Source organism: Capsicum annuum, chromosome 1, assembly GCF_002878395.1.
Source record: "Capsicum annuum cultivar UCD-10X-F1 chromosome 1, UCD10Xv1.1, whole genome shotgun sequence".
Classification (NCBI taxonomy): Eukaryota; Viridiplantae; Streptophyta; class Magnoliopsida; order Solanales; family Solanaceae; genus Capsicum; species Capsicum annuum.
In genome coordinates this window covers 137,697,431-137,716,539 of record NC_061111.1, presented here as the reverse complement: position 1 = coordinate 137,716,539, position 19,109 = coordinate 137,697,431, and the positions used below count along the sequence as shown (strand labels likewise).

The 19,109-nt window shown below is 33.5% G+C and overlaps 1 protein-coding gene across 2 annotated transcripts; it reads left to right on the top strand.

Moving 5' to 3' along the window:
- Nucleotides 1–1,215: 1,215 nt before the first annotated feature.
- On the top strand, nt 1,216–14,104 carry LOC107879851 (protein GAMETE EXPRESSED 2). 2 transcript variants are annotated; one of them, XM_047407607.1, is made up of 17 exons: nt 1,216–1,386; nt 1,663–1,986; nt 2,320–2,661; nt 3,049–3,375; nt 3,884–4,090; nt 4,174–4,259; nt 4,536–4,668; nt 4,973–5,281; nt 5,462–5,586; nt 5,807–6,024; nt 6,099–6,326; nt 8,572–8,801; nt 9,279–9,517; nt 10,441–10,597; nt 11,061–11,224; nt 11,425–11,519; nt 13,805–14,104. In XM_047407607.1, exons 1-17 carry the CDS (start codon nt 1,302–1,304, stop codon nt 13,863–13,865), a joined length of 3,330 nt encoding a protein of 1,109 aa, XP_047263563.1. In that variant the 5' UTR covers nt 1,216–1,301; the 3' UTR covers nt 13,866–14,104. The 2 variants fall into 2 exon arrangements, with proteins under 2 accessions (XP_047263563.1, XP_016582277.2); XM_016726791.2 differs by having other exon boundaries at nt 13,792–14,104.
- Nucleotides 14,105–19,109: the final 5,005 nt, after the last annotated feature.

Genomic DNA, 19,109 nt, shown 5'->3' with positions numbered 1-19,109 from the left:
ATAATAATAATAATAATAATAATAATAATAATAATAATAATAATAATGTCTATATGTATGTATGTATGTATGTATGTATGTATGTATGTATGTATAATAATAATAATAATAATAATAATAATAATAATAATAATAATAGCAATAAAGTGGTCTTTTTAAAAATGAAAATTCACTCGCTCTTTTTTTTCTTGCCACGTCAGCTATAGGGAGGAATTTAATTCATTTGAAAGTTGTTAAGGGGGTAAATAAATGGAAGTTAAGTTTAAGTGCTAAAGTAAGTTGTGACGACAAGTTCAGGGGGGGAAATGTCTTTTCTCTTAAATTTTTAATGACAAATATAATTTTTTATGGTGTTAACATGTGACATTTTTGTCTTTCCTATTATATATAAATGATTATTGTTTTTATGGTTGACATGTGATAATTATTGATTTACAAATTATTATTTTAGTTTTTAAATTTTTAATGATAAATACAGGTTTTTTATATTGTTAACATGTGACAGTTTTGACTCACCTATTATATATAAAAAATAAATAGATTTTTAAATACAGTACATGTGACAGTTTTGTCAAGAATGGACCTTGGGGCTAACTCAACCTCAAAAGTTAGCTCAAGAGGTGAGGATTATCCAAGTCCATATAAGCAAACCATTAGTCCATTCTCCAGCCAATGTGGGAGTTTTACCCACTTTAACACTTACCCACTTTAACACCCCCCTCATGCCCAGGCCCAACTGACACTAGCGCGTGGACCGGGAGTCCAAAACGGAAATGAACCTGACTCTGATACCATGTCAAAATTGATCTTGGACCTAACTCACACCCCAAAAACTAGCTCATGAGGTGAGGATTACCCAAGTCCATATAAGCAAACCACTAGTCCATTCTTCAGCCAATGTGAGACTTTTACCCACTCTAACAAGTTTTGCCTCTCCTATTATATATGAATAAATATATATAAATAGATTTAATTTTTATGGATAATATAACTTTTTTATGGTGTTAACATGTGACAGTTTTATCTTTTCTATGATATATAGATTTAGATTATTTTAATTTTTAAATTTTTAATGATGCTAAATATAGTTTTTTTATGGTGTTAATATGTGACAGTTTGTCTTTCATATAATTAAATATAAATAGAATAGATATATATAAATAGATTTAATTTTTAAAGACAAATACAGTTTTTTTATGGTGTTAATGTGCAAGTTTTGTTAGATGTGAAAAAAGAAGCAAACCGCTCTTAACTTTTCATGTAAACCGCTCAGATTTCTCCCGCTCTCTTTCTGATCATCTATGGCGAATCAACTTCTCTTTTGCACCATCTTAGTGTTCTTCGTCTCTCTTTTTCCCTCTTTAACTCATCAACTTTCATTATCAGGTATTGCAGACTCCTCACCCAACGGTACTATATATAAGTCAATAGAGAAAGAATTTAAAACAAAATGGGTGCAAAATCAAATAAAGAGTACTCCCTGCTTTTCAAAATAAACATATTTGAAAACTGAGTAAAAAATACCATGTCATATATGAAAAAGTTATTGTTAAAGAAAAACTTGGTTGAATCTTGAAATTTGAAAGGTGCCACTTATATTGGGATGGAGGGAGTATACAAAATGAGTAATTAACAAACATCCTTTGATTTTTCATTTGGCAGAAGATATGCCAGTTCCTAGTTTTGCATTTAGTTGGTTGGACAACAATGGTACATATGTTGCTGGGGCTGTGGCAACCATAATGGTCAAGGTTATTGAAAATTTTGATCCTGCCAAAGTGAAGCACCCTTTCAATCCCAACATCAGTGTCAATGATAAAATGGGAAACAGTTCTTACATTTCTGGCGTTTCATCAAATTTTGGTGGTAATTTTGGGGATTGGACGATTTCTTTCGTTCCCATCATGACCGGGTTGTTCAATGTGCTGATCACTGATGATCACTTCAATGTTTTTGATTCTTCACTGCATTTTCAAGTCACCCCAGGTTCTTTAATTCACTGAATCATGTTATTCAAATTTCATTGTTGACTATAATATCAGATATTGGTATGTATAAGCATCCGATGGAGCAGTTTTTCTTTGTTGGATAAATTTCATGTGTTCTACATGCGCATTGTCTAATAATGAAGTTAATGGTAAAATAAATATTTTTTTGTTATCGTCAATATAATAATGAAGTTAATGGTAAAAAAAATAAATATTTTTTGTTAACGTCAATATAATAATGAAGTTAATGGTAAAATAAATACGGAGTATTTTTTTTTGTTAACGTCAATGGTGTTTTATCTTATCATCTGTTCCTTACTTAATTATGAAGGTAGCATCTATCCATCTGCAAGTGTAGTGTCATGGAAAAATGGAGTGAGTGAATTTGCAGCAGGGACGAAAGCTTCAATTATGATTCTTCCTAAAGATGCATTTGGGAATAATATATCTTCTGCAAGTCATGAAGGACTGAACACTTACAACTTTACATCATCTATATCTACTTTCAATGGTTCCATTGCAGCTATGCTCAATTTCACCAATAAAGGATGGGATGTATTTGGTTATCTTGTGGCGGAGTTTGTTGTAGCTACAGCTGGAAGTCTTTTCCTTAATATAGAAGGAGACAACCAAACATTGAGTGGTTGTCCACTAATGTTCATAGTGAACCCAGGTGAGTCATCTAAGCATAAGGCTGATGATATTTTTTTGTCTTATAGTTCTAGCAACAATGTTCATAGTACCGCTACTTCTTCGGAGGTAGCGGTATGGACTGCGTACATTTTAACCCCCGACCTCACTTGGTGGGAATACAATGGATTTGTTGTTGTTGTTATTAGAAATTCTCTTCAACACTTATCAAAGGATGCTGGCACATTGATAAAGTTGTAATTGATTTTTCTTCTATTTTCTTTCGTTCGACTCTGAATCTTATTTGTCCTTTAATAAAAAAGTGATTTCGCTCCATCTTTTTATAAACTTTTGATGAATACTTCTGTTGCCCTTTTCTGTAGTGAGTGCTTCTTTTGGATATTAACAGGTTCTTAGGTTCATCTTGCAGGATCTCTGGATGTTTCAAAATGTTTGTTGCAGTGGGAACTTGAAACAAAATACTTCCAAATATTTTCTCTTGTAGAAGGTTTTATCCACCAGCACGATCAATATGGAAATCTTGTTCCAGGGTTGTATGAATTTGATGTTGAAGTTATTGAAAATGGGACAGATTTGATTATTCCTGTGACAGATATGCAATTCAGGCAGGTCGGCCTGGGTATCCAGTTGTTCTCCTTCAGCCTAAAGGAACCAGGGGACTTCAAACTTATGATATATCACAAAGAGCAGAATAATTCCATCTCAACAATGCCGTTTCATTTTACTGTGTATATAGGTACTTTAGCGACTGCTTTTGCTGCCACTTACATTTCTTGGTTTCATTCCATTATGCTTATTATCCCTCTCATATCAACAAAATGTTCTAAATTTTGGTTGTTGTGCGCGTTATGTTTATGTCTATTAGCTTAGGTATCTATGGAGTTATTTCTTTCAGTTGCTTATGTGTCACATGGTTAGCACTTTAGCAGTTCACGTATGATTAGATTTTAGAATCAAAGGAACTTCTCACTGAAAAGAAATTATGTCGAAGGTTCCATTAGCAGGTAACATTGTGAATAGTCTCAAATTAGGGATAGAATATTTCAGAAAAGCAAAGCCTCCCTACCTCTTCGGGGTACCAGATTGAACTCTTAACTGCTTGCTAATGCAATAAGTAGCTTGTTCTGCTGCAGTTACCTTCTGATACTTTATCATCTTAATATTCCTTCTGCGTATGAAGCTATGCATCAGAGTAGGTACATTTCCAGTATTTAGCTTCTGATCTACTATTTCAAATTTTATAGGTTATTGTGATGGAATGAATAGTATTGTTAATGGGTCGGGTCTAAATGACTCTGTTGCTGGTGAAACTGCAAGGTTCTCTGTCTTATTGAGGGATGCTTATCTATATCCTTCACTTGTTGAGATAGAAAGCCTGCAAGTACAAGTAGTGAAGGAATTCGATTCTTATCATGCACAAGCAAGCATACACCCAATGAGGGTGGTCAATGGTATGAAAATTTGAATTCATTTTTTTGGTAAATAGGATACACTTACCTTGACAATTTTTTGATTTTTTGCCTCTCTATAATAGGAACTGCATGTGGTTCGAATTTGAATTGCAGTGCACTTAATGATGTGGAACTTGCTTTTACTCCTCTGGCTGATGCAAACCTTGATGTAAAGATTTTTTAGTGTTCTTTTTGTTAGGCTTTAGAAGGGGAGCCTTGGAGTAACTGGTAAAGTTGCTGCCATGTGACCAGGAGGTCGCGGGTTCAACCCTTGGAAACAGCCTCTGCCAAAAATGCAAGGTAAGGCTGCGTACGATACACCCTTGTGGCAGGGCCTTTCTCCGGACACCGCGCATAGCGGTAGTTTTAGTGCAGCGGCTGCCCTTTTTTTTCTTTTTGTTAGGCTTTAGAATAGATGGAACTGATTGTTAATGTTTGGTTGCAGCCGAGAAACATGAGATTTAATGCCTTTGATGTTAGTTATATACCAGAGAGGAGCGGTATCTATGAAATTCGTGTATTTTGTGGAAATATTCCATTAAATGGGGGTCATCCATTCAGAAAGGCAGTAAGTGCAGGTGCATGTTTATGCTCTTTACTCTTTATGCACATTCATGAAATTGCTGTAGGAGTTAAACTAGTAAAGGAGTGCTTTCTTGTTGATACGAAGAGATGGTAACCAAATCAGAACTTTTTATTTGGCTAGAATTAGTCTTAATTTCACAGCTTGTAGCTTGTGAATTATTTGAAAAAAGCCGCAAAACAATATCTGTCCAGCCAAACATTTGTATCTATCTTATATTGATTTTTTTAATTTTATTGAGGATATGCATGGATCTGCAGATTCTCAAGTTTTTCTGATGTTCTATTGCTTTGGTGCAGGCAAAGTTAATATATCTCTTTCAGGACCTGTGAAATTCAGTCCAAAAGTACCAAAGCTGACAAAGAATGAGATCACTGTTCAACTCATGGATTCATATTCTAATCCAGTCTCCTTACAGCAGTCAAGGTTAAAGTTGGAGATTGGTTCAGTTAACAGATCGGTTTTTTTAATTGGGAATTTTAGTGATAATAAGGATGGCACGTATAGTGGAAACTACCAGGCAACGGATGTTGGCACCTATGAGTTATGTGCCTCTTTTGATGGAATGCATTTCACGCCATGCCCCTTTGGTGTGAATGTATACACTAGTGAGTTTTTTTCTGAAACTGAAAATGAAATTCTTAGATGGAATGGTAAGATAAAATGAATCTTGTTATAATGTGGAGCTCTGCTACCTTAATCATTCAACTACATGGCCATTAAATTGGTAATTTCTTGCTTGTCACGACCTGACTTCATCTGACACAAGGCTTTCTTCTGCCCTTCAGGTGAGTATTTCCCTAGAGTACAGAATGATTCGGTCTGGGTCTGGGAGGATGATTCAATTGCTTTTGATGCACTAGAAAATGACTATTTTGCTGGCCATAACATCACAATTGTTGAATTTTCAAAGGTTGGTGTACTGTCATTACACAACTGAAAGAATATATATATATACCATAGGTGTATAAAAAAATGCGTCTAGGCATTTTTTCTTGTACAGGTTATCATATAGTCCATCTACAGCTGATCAAGTTTTTTCGTAACACAATTTAGACTGTGTGTTTATTTTTTCCTTTCCTTTTTTGGTTGTCTTCGTGAAAAGTTGTACTCAATTGAATTTCTGTGAACAGCCAGGTCATGGTTCAATTCTTCAATATGGGCATCTCTTTAGATATACGCCCTTCAAAGGATTCAATGGGAGGGATTCTTTCTCTTATACAATATGTGACGTGAATGGAAACATTGCCTCTGGTGGTGTGGATATATCTGTGCTAAGCATCCCTCCTCAGGTCGTTTCAGTACCAAGTCAATTGTTGGCAACTGAAGATGTTATTAGTCCGAGATTTGGGTAAAGTTCTAGTCAAGATTTCATGTTGCTTTGGCATCTAAGAGTTTGTAATCTGATCTGCTAACTGGATGCAGTGGTTTCTCTGGACTTGAGATTATGTATTCAGATTCAACTGAAAATATCAGCATTACATTTAGTGCACAATCTGGGATTGTTTTTCTGTCTCCTATGCTGATGCAATTCTGGAAGCCAGCCTGGAGTATTTCTTCTACGTCCAAGGAGGTTGGAAATACTACCGAATTAACATTAACTGGTTGTGTTGAAGAAATCAATTTTGCCATACAGTCGCTGCAGTATTTTGGGTATGACTATTTGCACCTAAATTCTCACCATTTATTTTTGAGATAAATTTGTTTCTCTTCGGAAGTTAGTAAGCTGGTTATTATTTGCTTCTAAGTGTGTCCATTTCTAGATGGGAAGTCATCCTTGTGTATGCATAGAAGGGAATCTTTATTCCACCAACACTATTCCAAAAATCACTCCCCAATTAAATCTCCTTTCAAAATAATACCCCAAATTACACTTCCAGTCACCTATCAGGTCAACAAAAAAAAGTACTATAATATGTTATATATAGCACTTCATTCTTTTTTCACAGTTCCCCTAACTTAGGCGCCCACTCCACATGATCTAATCCCTCATGATTCATGGAACCCTTCTCCCGATTTTAGGTCTTCTTTACCTCATATTGTTCATGTGTTGCTCTTTTTGTTTTTGTTTTTTACATGTCTTTCGCTGAAAGTTTCTGGAACTAAACTCTAATCGCAAATAACATCAGTTCTTCCAAAATTTGAGTGAGAACTTAAGCACATTTATAATTGGAGTGTTCAAAACCACAATGAAAGTGTAGAGTTAATATCTCAAAAGGTCATTGAACTATGAGAAATTATGTAGCAATGTCGTTGAACTTAGCTCTTTGTCAATATAGACATTCAACTTAAGACTTTATTTTCTAATATCACTCAATTGCATTTATCATTAAAAAAAGATGATATTTGAAAATAAATACTCCCTCGTATGTGTCATAGTTTGACTGGACTTGATGCTTTTTATTAAATTGTGCTTTATTAAAATAATGTATTATTCTTATTTTTAATTAAGTGGGGTTTTATAAGTGGAATCAATAAGGATAAAGATAGAATTGTATGTTTAAATAGTTACTAAATAAGGAAAAGTGACATTTTTTTGGGGACGAATAAAAAAAAAATGATGGCACATAAAATAGGACGGGGGAGTATGTTTTTACGCCATATAAACATGAACCGGTGTCAAAGAATATAGTCCTTATTATTTTTTACCCGATCCACCCTCATATTGAGTTTCATTGAAGATGAAAACTCTATTTCTCACTAAGCTTAATCTCCCGCTTATGTGTCAGTGCACCTATGTGAAGTTTCTCAAATAACAGTACTGATGATGTACAATTCTCAAGAATGTCATCACTTAATTAGCAAGGTCAAGTTTCCAGAAAGAAATAAAACGCTACGGTGTACCTCAGATAAATAGAATAGATATTAAAAGATCTCAAATCACATTTTAAGACAAAGAATGACTACTTTTAGGAGAAATTAAGTCATAAACATGAGCAAAGACAAGTTTATTTAGCTAATGTCCATTTTAGGCCACAGGCAGAAATCAAAAAAAAGGAGAAGAGTGGACATTAAGCTTAATGACAGGGAAATATGGTTTTAGTTGTAGATGAAATCCAATTTGTGGGTGGATCAGGTATTAACAATATTAAGCTGGAGATTCTTTAATGTGGGGTTCATGTTTACATGGAATAAAAATAATTCTTTTTGCCATGTTATTTTTTTTATGATAGATGTACTTGAGTGATTTTAGAAGATCAAAACCTTAAGTTGAGTGATTTTAGAAAATAAAGGTGGGAATAAACTGGGTTTGTTGTTGATGTTGTTGAAAAGCATTAAGTTGAGGATCATAGAGAGTAAAAATCTTAAATTGAGTGATTTATTGATTTAAAGTAAAGTTCGATGACTTTACTAGATAATTTCTCGTAGTTCATTGAACTTTTGAGATATTCACTTTGAAAGTGTATGCTTATTGCACAAATAATGTTAGAATTGCGTGTGTGTGGTAAAGAATGTGTGGTAGGCTCTTAGCAGAAGATATCGAAAGAACAAGTAAACAGTTCAGAAGAATGATGGGTCAAAATAAACATATTAGTTTAGGAATTAATATTATGATCAAAGCTAGATTGGAATATCATATTTTAGTAAAAATGATTTTTTTTCTCTTAATAGCACTATATTCACAAAGCAACATGGTAGGTGAAAATAAAAGTGTATGTTTGGGAATTGCTATATTTTGAAGGTGTTACTTTGAGATTAGCTTTTGATAGAGCACCAGTTCAGAAGAAAATAATGTTGTGCTAGCCTTTCATTGCTAATGAATCAGTTACTGATAGAGCTGGAATATTCTTTTGCTAACATGAACATAGACGTCTAGTATCTGCTGAGTATGACTAATAACTTTTCAGTAGGATTAAATGTGTTATGTTAGCAAGTCTCTTATGTTTCTTTGAATCAGAAATGAAGACTTCTACGGCACTGATACAATTCAAGTCTCTACGATGAACAAAAATGGGAAGAACAGTTTAGATATTCCTATATTGGTGGAAGCTATCAATGATCCTCCACTAATTAATCTCCCTCCTTTTGTTATTATGGATCAAGGAAGTGAGGACGGATTCATTTTTACTAGAGACGGGAATAAGTCCGTTGTTTTTGTTGGAGATCCAGATCTACTGCATTATCCTGGTACGTGAGTTTGATGATGCATTCGACCCAAAGTGGATGTTAATTTATGAGTACTACAATAATTGGAGATATTCCAATCACCTATTTGGATTGGTTAATAATTTGTAAAATAAATGGATATTGAAGGTTTTGAGTCGCTCTTATTTGTGCTGATAAGTTATAGGTAAGAATTTTGGATATCACCTAGAGATTTGCAATTTATTTAATCGAAATCGATAGCTGATCCTTTTTCATCAAGATCTTCTCCAACATTATAGAAGAAAAAAAGACTACCTGCTTCTCTGGTCAAAACATTCTATATCTGGCATTGTGGTGCTCTGCCAAAAATGGCTCTATTATGCAAGTCTTACTGAAACCTCTGTCGTTTATAATTGCTGACGCTTTTGCAATATGAGGGATACAATGCTTAAATATCTGAAACATAGTTGTGTGCCTCCTTCAAATCTTACAGATTTTGATATTTAAGTTTATTTTCAGGGAATGCGTCCCGTTTCTTGGTTATGTTCTCCATGGAAGTCACCTCTGGCTTCCTTTCAACAAAGCTTCCTGCTAACCTCATTAGTACGACCGAATTAAAATTGAGAACCAGCTACCAGTGGCAGCCTCTTCAGACATATGTAACCATCTCAGAACATTTTATGGTCAAAGCCAAAGGCATTAGGTTTCGGGGTACACTAGAAGACTGCAACAGTGTCTTGGAGCAATTGTTATATCATGTTTGTTCTACACATTCTAAGTCACTCCTATCATTTTCGGCTGGTTCTGTGCCTAATATCTTCCTTTGCTATATTATTGATGTATTATTTCCTCATAATGTGGTAGTATCGTTTACCTAGTCTACAATAAGTGCATCAAGTACAAATTTAGAATCTAATCATATCATAGGCTTACTGTCCATTTCATAAGACTGTAGGTAATCAGTACAAAGTTGGAGAGCATTAAGATTAGTTCTGATAATGATTTCATTGCCCGATGAGATCACTTTTGGGTTCCTCTGACACTCTTTCAAATGTAGCCAAGTACGTTGTTCCCTGAACCTCCTCTCCAAACTAGTCTAATGAACTGAAGAACCACAACAAAAATCAAGAAATAGTATTGAAAGATGTGAAAGACAATACTAGTAATTCAAGCAATATGGTTTTGCTTTCACTTCTCATTCACCTTTCATATTTTTCTGTTGCTTTTCCAGTTTATTTCGTTTTTGTGTTCCACTATGCCAGTGAAATACGAGGAATCAGGAGGTTAGCTAATGGTATATGTGTCACTATTTTAGAAGTTTCCCAGGTAATGTCAAAGGAAGTGTCATGAGACATCAAGAGTGATCTAAGAGAGTCAGAAATGATTTTCTGCATGCAAGCCTTATAGAGTATTCCCTTTTCTCCCTTTGATATGACTTCTTTTATGGGCTAGTTAAAGACTGTGTGAACATAATAGGGGCTTATATGCATATTTTGTATTTATATTGTATGCCATCTACTGAAAAACCTTTGAGATGTTAAGAGTTATATTCGTAAATGTATTTGTTATCACTTCTTTAATTATATTGGAGAACTGACAGATTCATTCTTTATCATATCTGTTGCGATCAATGTTTCCTTTTCATGTTTCGATTTGCTTAACTACATGAGTTGCTTTGCAGGGTGATGAACATCGTGTTTTTCTTATTGTGACAGTGAATGATATGGGGAACTACGGGTGCTACCCAGACTGCACTGATTTGATGTCAATGCCTCATTTTGTAGAGGCTTCTGTTAGTCTCATGAGAGAAAGACCTCTGAGTTCATTTTTTGTACATGGTAAGTTATGCATCAGAAAAGTGCAAAATTTGTTGTTAAGAAGCAGCTTCTTCACTTTTCTTTTCCAAACTTTGTGGTGCATGCCTGTTACCACAGCTGCCCACTTTTTAAATTCTTACCTTACCTAATGACAAACTTCTTTTTTGCCTGCCAAATACTTCAGCTTTTTGGTTCCAAATGCCTTGCTTTTGGTAAATCCATAACTGGAAATGGTTATTTCTTCTACCTCCCACAGATCTTGGGTAAGATTGTGATTTGTTAAAACACGCAGTTATAGGCCTCCCATACGACCGTCAAATAAATTATTTTTCATATATTATTATTGGTTCATACAAATTGCAATTGAGGAAAAGGGAGATGCATGATAACTTTTTGAAGTTTCATTCGGGATAAGTGAAGCATTGACATACTTATTATGGTATTAAATATCAGGATGATAATAATACATACTTCTGATTTGCAGCTTTTGGATCGGCAATTATTGTTGAATTTATTCTGGTGCTTTCGCTTGGTGTGATACTTCTATGCTTCATATGCAAATGTGCATTTGTTCTCATTAATGAGAAAAGGAGGCAGACACCCCAGGATTCTGAGCTCTCCAATGCCCAACATTCCCACGAAGGAAAAGTAAGTATGCGATTAAATCAAGAACTTTTGTTGTTCTTCACAAGCCAGAGGCCCAGAATTTTATTTTTCCTGGCCTCTGCGGTTGATGTTTTTCCTTAATGTGACAACGTCTATTATTCTTTTGTTGCATACCATACTCTACTCGATTGGTAAAACTTGAATAAGATCGTTTATAATATGTTTTTTTGTGTACTGTACAGTTAATCGAGTGTTTATCTGATAAGATGACTCGTCTGAGAGGATGCTGTTCAAATTCCGTCATGTCTAATCTCCAGCTCTCCAAATTCCATATGCGGTAGGTTTCTAGTAATAAAATGGCTCTTGTTTGTCTTTTTTGAAAAGCTGGAATCGAAAGTCCTTTCTACTGTAGAAAGATGCACCATTTTGTAAGCTTTTGAATCTTGTGATCTGTAAACAAGTTCAATGCTATACGGACTGAATTCAGCTGAGGGTTGTGGTGATGTGGTGGAAGCTAAAGAAGATTAAGAATACTTAGTAATTGTAGTAAGGAGGGTGATAGATGGTGAACTCAAAACTAAAATAAGCCACAAAATAAAAAAAGTAACCAAAATAGGCCACCTATTTAAAAAGTTACCAAAATAAGCTAAATGTAATAAATTATTACGTTTTCTATTTTTTTTCTTAACAGTCAACACGGTTTGTAAAACGAAATAATTTATTACGTTTTACACAAAAAATAAAAAATAAAAAAAGTGTGTTGTCACATCCTCTTTATGTCAAATCATGTAGTTTGTAGTAATTTATTACGTTTTATAAATAATGATTGTAAAACGTAATAATTTATTACAAACTATAACCAGTGTTTGTAATTATTACAACTTACACCTAACCACATCACATCACCTTTACTTTTCCCACTTTTAAATTTAACTCACCCTACCCCACCCCACTTTTAAATGTAACCCACCCCACCTCTTGTAGAACCCTCTCACCCCACTATTATGTGTTAAAAATATGAAATTATTTTTTTCGATTAATGTTTCATATTAATTTCTGATTAGTGTTTTGATTAAGATTTTGAGGAAACTTACATGGACAAATACATTTTTTATTATAATTAATAAAGTAAGAAGTCATAATTTAAGTTACTTGTGTATAAAATTGAATCGATAAAAATGTTATTGATTTATCTTTATTGGTTAATGATTTTTTAACGATTTTATAAAAAAATTATTGGGTTATTGATTCGATTTTAATTTTTTTTATTGGGTTATTGGGTAAATCGATAATCGATTAAGATTATACGAAATTATTATTTACACCCTCCATATATATATATATAAATATATAAGTAGGATTGAATGTTGGTCAACATCCAATCCTACTTATATATTTATATATATATATGGAGGGTGTAAATAATAATTTCGTATAATCTTAATCGATTATCGATTTATCCAATAAAAAAAATTAAAATCGAATCAATAACCCAATACTTTTTTATAAAATCATAAAAAAATATTAACCCAATAAGAGAAATCAATAACATTGTTATTGGTTCGAGTTTTATACACCCGTAACTTAAATTGCGACTTCTTACTTTATTAATTATAATAAAAATGTGTTTGTCCATGTAAGTTTCCTCAAAGTCCTAATCAAAACACTAATCAGAAACTAATATGAAACATTAATCAAAAAAATTAATTTTATATTTTTAACACACAAAAAAATAAAAGAACTAAGTAAAGGGGAATGGGAGACCGATGGAAATTCTTCAAATGAAGTTTAGTAGTGGAGCTTAGTATGAATTCAAAAATGGACACTAGTTACCTTAATTTTTTACTAACTACTTACACTTAAAAAGAAAAAGAACAAAATCTTAATACAAAAAAATAAAAAAAAAGGCAGGGGCAGGGGTGGGGTGAGAGGGTTCTACAAGGGGTGGGGTGGGTTAAATTTAAAAGTGGGAAAAGTAAAGATGATGTGATATAGTTAAGTGTAAGTTGTAATAATTTATTACAACTTACAAACACTGTTTGTAGTTTGTAATAAATTATTACGTTTTACAAACAGTGTTTGTAAAACGTAATAAATTATTACAAACTACATGATTTGACATAAAGAAATGTGACATCACACTCTTTTTTGTTTTTGTTTTTTTGTGCAAAACGTAATAAATTATTACGTTTTACAAACCGTGTTACCGTTAAAAAAAAGGTGAAAAACGTAATAATTTATTAAATTTAACCTATTTTGGTAGCTTTTTAAATAGGTGGCCTATTTTGGTCACTTTTTTTTTATTTTGTGGCTTATTTTGATTTCGAATTTAATGGTGTGGTAGAAGCTTATGAAGATTAAGAGTACTTTTTAATTATGATAAAGGGGATGTTAGAGGATACATACTGTGTTAAATCTTTTTCAGAATGAGCTATTGTGTTAAATCTTTAATGCGTTCTACCATTGGAGAGTTGTTTCTCTGCAAATCAACCTAGTTAGTTGCAGTTCAGATATGCAGAAACCCTTATTCAGCTCTATTATTTTGCACTAAAAAGTTACTTCTTATGCTGTTCTGTTCTACATCGTGAAAACTTAAAGCTACATTTCAGGTCCTGCCTACAGCTTGGAATTGGAGGATGTCCTAAACCCACTAATACGTCTTCAAATGATCAGCTTGAAATGACTTCTCCTTCTGGGCTAAGTCCTGCAGCTTCTACAAAAGATAAGCAATTTTCAAACCAACTGGAACAGCCTCAAGTTTATTAAAGATGATCAAATTCTTTTTGATAGGCTGCTTTTAACTTCTGTGGACATTGAATACAATATGGTGTAGTAGAATATTATCTATTGCCGGCACTTGTAAATACTAATGTTGAAGGAAGTGAAGCTAGTTACTTGTATAGTGACAATTTGAACCGGAAATGAGAGGAACAAACACATATTTGAAGGGATAGAGAGCAAGCTGAAATTCGTTAACATTTTCCAAGTTTAAAAAACTGAATCTCGGAAGAATGAAACGCATATTATTTAGTTAAATTTTTAAGGGTGTGGTTTATGACAATTTGTCATGACCCAAGTCTACGCCCTAGCCGTGAGCCATATCTAGTTGCTCTCTAGTGGTCTGATGGAACCCTTGACATAGCATATCTATAAAGGATATAGAGAGTGTTTGGATCGACTTATTTTTAGTTGTTATTGACTGTTAATTACTTTTTAATTTTTGAAGGTTTTTGGCAATGACACAAAGTGTGTTTAAGCACTATATTTTAAGTTTATAAAGTACCAAAAAAAAGTCAAAAGTTGTTACTACCAACTTTTAACTTTTAGCTTATAGAGTATAAGTCACTTAAAAAAAGTTAATCCGAACACTCCCATAATAAAATATCTAATGCAGAAACATAGACAATTATAATGGGCTAAAAGAGAGAGAATAATCTTTTGTTAAGACATAATTAAAATGAATCAAAGAATGACAATTACTAAATACTGTCTGTCTAGTGAAACTTCTATTACTAACATAAAAGCTAATTGATACAAGGCTTCGTAACCTTTATTGAATCAGAGTCTAAATGAATAAATAAAAGAAAACTAAAGATTCTCCAAGCCACCGAATGATAGGAGCGCTCACCAATCACTTGGATGTTAGATATTACCAGATGTCTAGTAGCAAACCTTAAGCTCGAGCATCTGGATCTATGTCACATGAAAAATATAGTGCAAGACACAGTCAATACAATGAAATGTATTGGTACGCAAGTGTTTTCTCTCTCTCTCTCTCTCATATATATATATATATATATATATATATATATATATATATAAGGTTATCTGAAGATCCGAGCATAATAGCAAATGAAAAGTAGCTTAAACAATTTAAATTTTGAGAAGTGAAGTCATGAGAGATAAATCATTTATAAAAATAGTTCATGAACGTATATAAATAGAAAATTTATAAAATTCATGCAATTTGGGGAGTTTCTCATAGCCGACAAACACTATGCAAGTTCATAAGGCCCAATATCATGCACATACACCGGAAGAGGTTACTCTAACCAATAAAAGTTAGAATCATGTACATGAGAATTTTATGATCATGCCTCTTAGAAGAAATCTATGGTAGCAATGTAGTTAAGGAACTTGGGTTATTTGAACCCTTGTTCTCTCGGTGATAAACAATCCTTCCAAAATATATTAATGTCCTGTTATAATATTATTTGATATATTTGGATATCAAAACTATTCATAAATCATAATGGACATATCTGGATGTCATACCGTTCATTAATATTTTTGTTGTGAGCCTAAGCTCCATGTCATGTCGTAAACATATGCTTAAAATCATGTTATTATAATATATCTCTTCACTATGGAGCTCATAGCCCATAAAGAAATCTTAAAGCATGAATTTTGATGCATAAATCATAGTTTAGATAAAATTCATTAGTTCATTTGAAAATCTTATTCATAGAAATCATAGGTTCATGCAAGAACCTTGTTTATAGAAATCAAGTAAAACAAGTAAAAGTTAGTCTATAATAAATTGGACATAAACCCTAATTTTGAATAATAATATAATATATCTTGAAGTACATGGGCGTGAGGATGAAGGGAATCTATCACGAAAATCTTCCGTACCTTAACGAAGACGAACACTTAATAAATGAAAAGTGAAGAATTTTCTTAATTTGAAACCCTAGCTTGCTTGATATTGTTTAAACTTGTTACGGACTTTTTCTCGACTTGATCTTGAGAGTTTAAAATGAGAATATGCTTTAGGATCTCACATATATAGATTTTGCTGACCAAAAGATCATGAGAATTAAAAGACGAGAAAAATACAAATTTACCTCTAATGAGAAGTGTAAAAATTTTCTGGTACAGGATACCACAACTCAACCTATGAGTCATGGTCCAAGGTATGACTCGTACCTCCATTCATGGTCACTGAAGGATTTTGACAAGTCTCTGGTTCATTGTCATAGTATGACCTGTACATACTTATGGTTTTGAGAGACTATGTTATGTTTCTAAACCTTCTTAGAACGAGAGATGTACAACTTCTATCATGAGTCGTGGTAACATAAAAATGTGGGCAATATTCGACGACTCAACCTATGACTCGGGTGTCATTGTATGACACGTACAATGAGTCATAGTGGTCTGGGACTTCAAGTCTCTGGCCATGAATTTTTATGCTGAACGCTCAGTATTTATGGGTCCGTAATTTGAGGTATTACACATTTTTTGAAAAGTAAACTTTGAAATATGCCTCTATTTAAGGTGTTACACATTTTTCGAAAAATAAACTTTGAAATATGCATCTATATAAGATCAACAAGGAACTTTGCTATGTATTGATTGTGTGATGCACCTAATGATTAATGACATAAGAAAAAACTGAGTTAATTTCATGGTTTGTCACCCAATTTTGTTTCATCATCCATAATTAATCTCGTGATTTAATTTATTACTTCAAAGTCAATTTAAACTCATGTTTTTATTCAATAAATTGACTAACTGAAGTTTGTATTTTATTTGATTCGTCCGATTAATCTAAAATAAGCAAATAAATAATTCTTGAAACAAGAAAAAGAACTCATTATTATGATAAAATAATTTTGTTTTATTTATTTATCCTCAATAATAAGAACATATTTGAAATATTCAAGATAGAATTTCTCTTGAATTGAGACTGGTTAAGTACCTAGAATCACATCAATACCAAAATCTACTTCCCGTTCTGAAGGCAAACCTAGAAGATCTTCAGAAAATTCTATTACCACTGGAATAGTTTAAAACATTGGTGGCTCTGCATCTATATTTTTCACTCTAACTAGATGACATATATAACCTTTGAAAATCATCTTTTTTTGCCTTAAGATAAGAAATAATTTTACCTTTTAGAGAACCAATATTACCCCTCTATTTAAGAACTGCCTCTCTTGGAAAATGGAAATACACCCTCTTAGTTCGCCAATCTACTGCGGGATAAAAAGAAGCCAACCAATCCATACCTATTATAACATCAAAATTTACCATTTCTAGCTCAACAAGGTTAGCCATTGTATCATGACCACAAACAGTTATTATACAATTTTGATACACTCTTCTAGATATAATAGATTCACCAAACAATGTAGACACTTTAAATGGTTTAACTAGTAATTTTGGTGTTCTTTGGAACTTTCGAGCAATCATTAGAGTGAAATATGATAACGTAGAACTCGGATCAATTAATGCATATATATTATGTGAAAAGATAGACAATGTACCTGTAACCACATAGGAGAAACCTTCAAATTTTATTGATTTGCTAGAGCATACGTACGATTCTCAACTCCACTAGAACTAGCTACTCCTTTAACACCTTTACCACAACCTATAGGTTGTATACCCCTACCTAAAAAAAGGCACCAATGATGAAGATGCAATGGCTGATCGAGTAGGTTGTGCCATACCTCCCATGCCCCTTTGCGGGCATTCTCTCATTATATGCCCTGATATACCACACCAAAAGCAAGAATTCATCTAAAAAATGACATGCACCTAAATAAAGCTTTCCATTTGTTTATATGTCTATCGATGAGGTCTTAATTGGCTCATACTCCCTTGCTCTTAATACCCCATTGTTCGTGAACTTTGACTCTCACTTCCTTGCATAAATTGATTGCACTTGGACCCTTAAAACTGTAGTGGAGCACTAGCTACAGAATAAGAAAATGATGGCCCAGACAGCCTATTAGAAAACCGAGGCCTAAACTCTCCTTAGGATGCCTTAAATTTCCACAGAGATCTGGCTCTCTTGGAATTCCCTCTTTCTGATTTTTGTGTTCTTCTTCTTCCTTGCCTCCAATCCTTTATTTTTTGTGCAACAACTTGTATCCTTGCTATATCTATGTATTTGTTCAAAGCAACAATAGTACAATCTCTAACTAGACACAGATCCTATTTATCTACATATCCATGAACTCCATCATCCATGGTAGCTACTACATTAGGAGCATACCTAGCCAAAGAGTTAATCGGAGTTTGTACTTCCTCACGCTCATATTCCCTTGACGGAGATTTAAGAAATGATCTGCATAGGCCTCTCGAATATCAAACAGAAGGTAAAGATCAAGCAATATCTCTTTGAACTCATTCCAAGTAGTTAAAGGTGTGTCGATACCCCTAGACCATTTCGAGTCTTCATACCACAATATAGCCTTTCCTTTTAATCTATAAGTTGCTAGCTCAATTGTCTTTTTACTAGATACATGCATGATATCCAAAATCCTTTGGATTTGATTAATAAAGTCTTGCGGGTCTTCACTAAGACCTGATATGGTGAATGTGGAAGGATCTAATTTAAGAAAATCCTACGTCTATAGACTAGTGGCCTTATCCACACCACTAGAAGCTGTAGTTGGAATAGCCCGTCCTTGCATTTTTCCAGCAACTATATGAGTCAACAACTACACCATATTCCTTAAAGTTCACTCAATAGCATTACTAGGTGATTTTAAGGGTGCTCCCTTAGCTCTTCTGGTGATGAATGAGTAGAAGAAGTTTGTGATATAAATTAAGCTTGAGCCTTACTTTGATTATCTTGTCTAGGTAGTGACCCGTTGGTCCCTTCTCCGGTAGCTGCATCTACTTTCTTACCTATATTCTTACTCCTTCTTGTAACCAACATCTTTACTATAATAAGAAAAAAAATAGATTCAACTCTATAGCACGATCTAGGATATGAAAAAAAAGAGACAACCCCTAATGTCTTATAGCCTCCTATTTATATGTGGTGTTCAACACACCCATAAGTAAGACTCTACGTAGACACGGCTTTGTAGTCTCCCTAGGATGACCTGCTCTGATACCACTTTTGTCATGGCTCAAATCCCATTGGGGCAGACCGGTACCCACAACTGTAAAGGCCCAAGAGAACCAA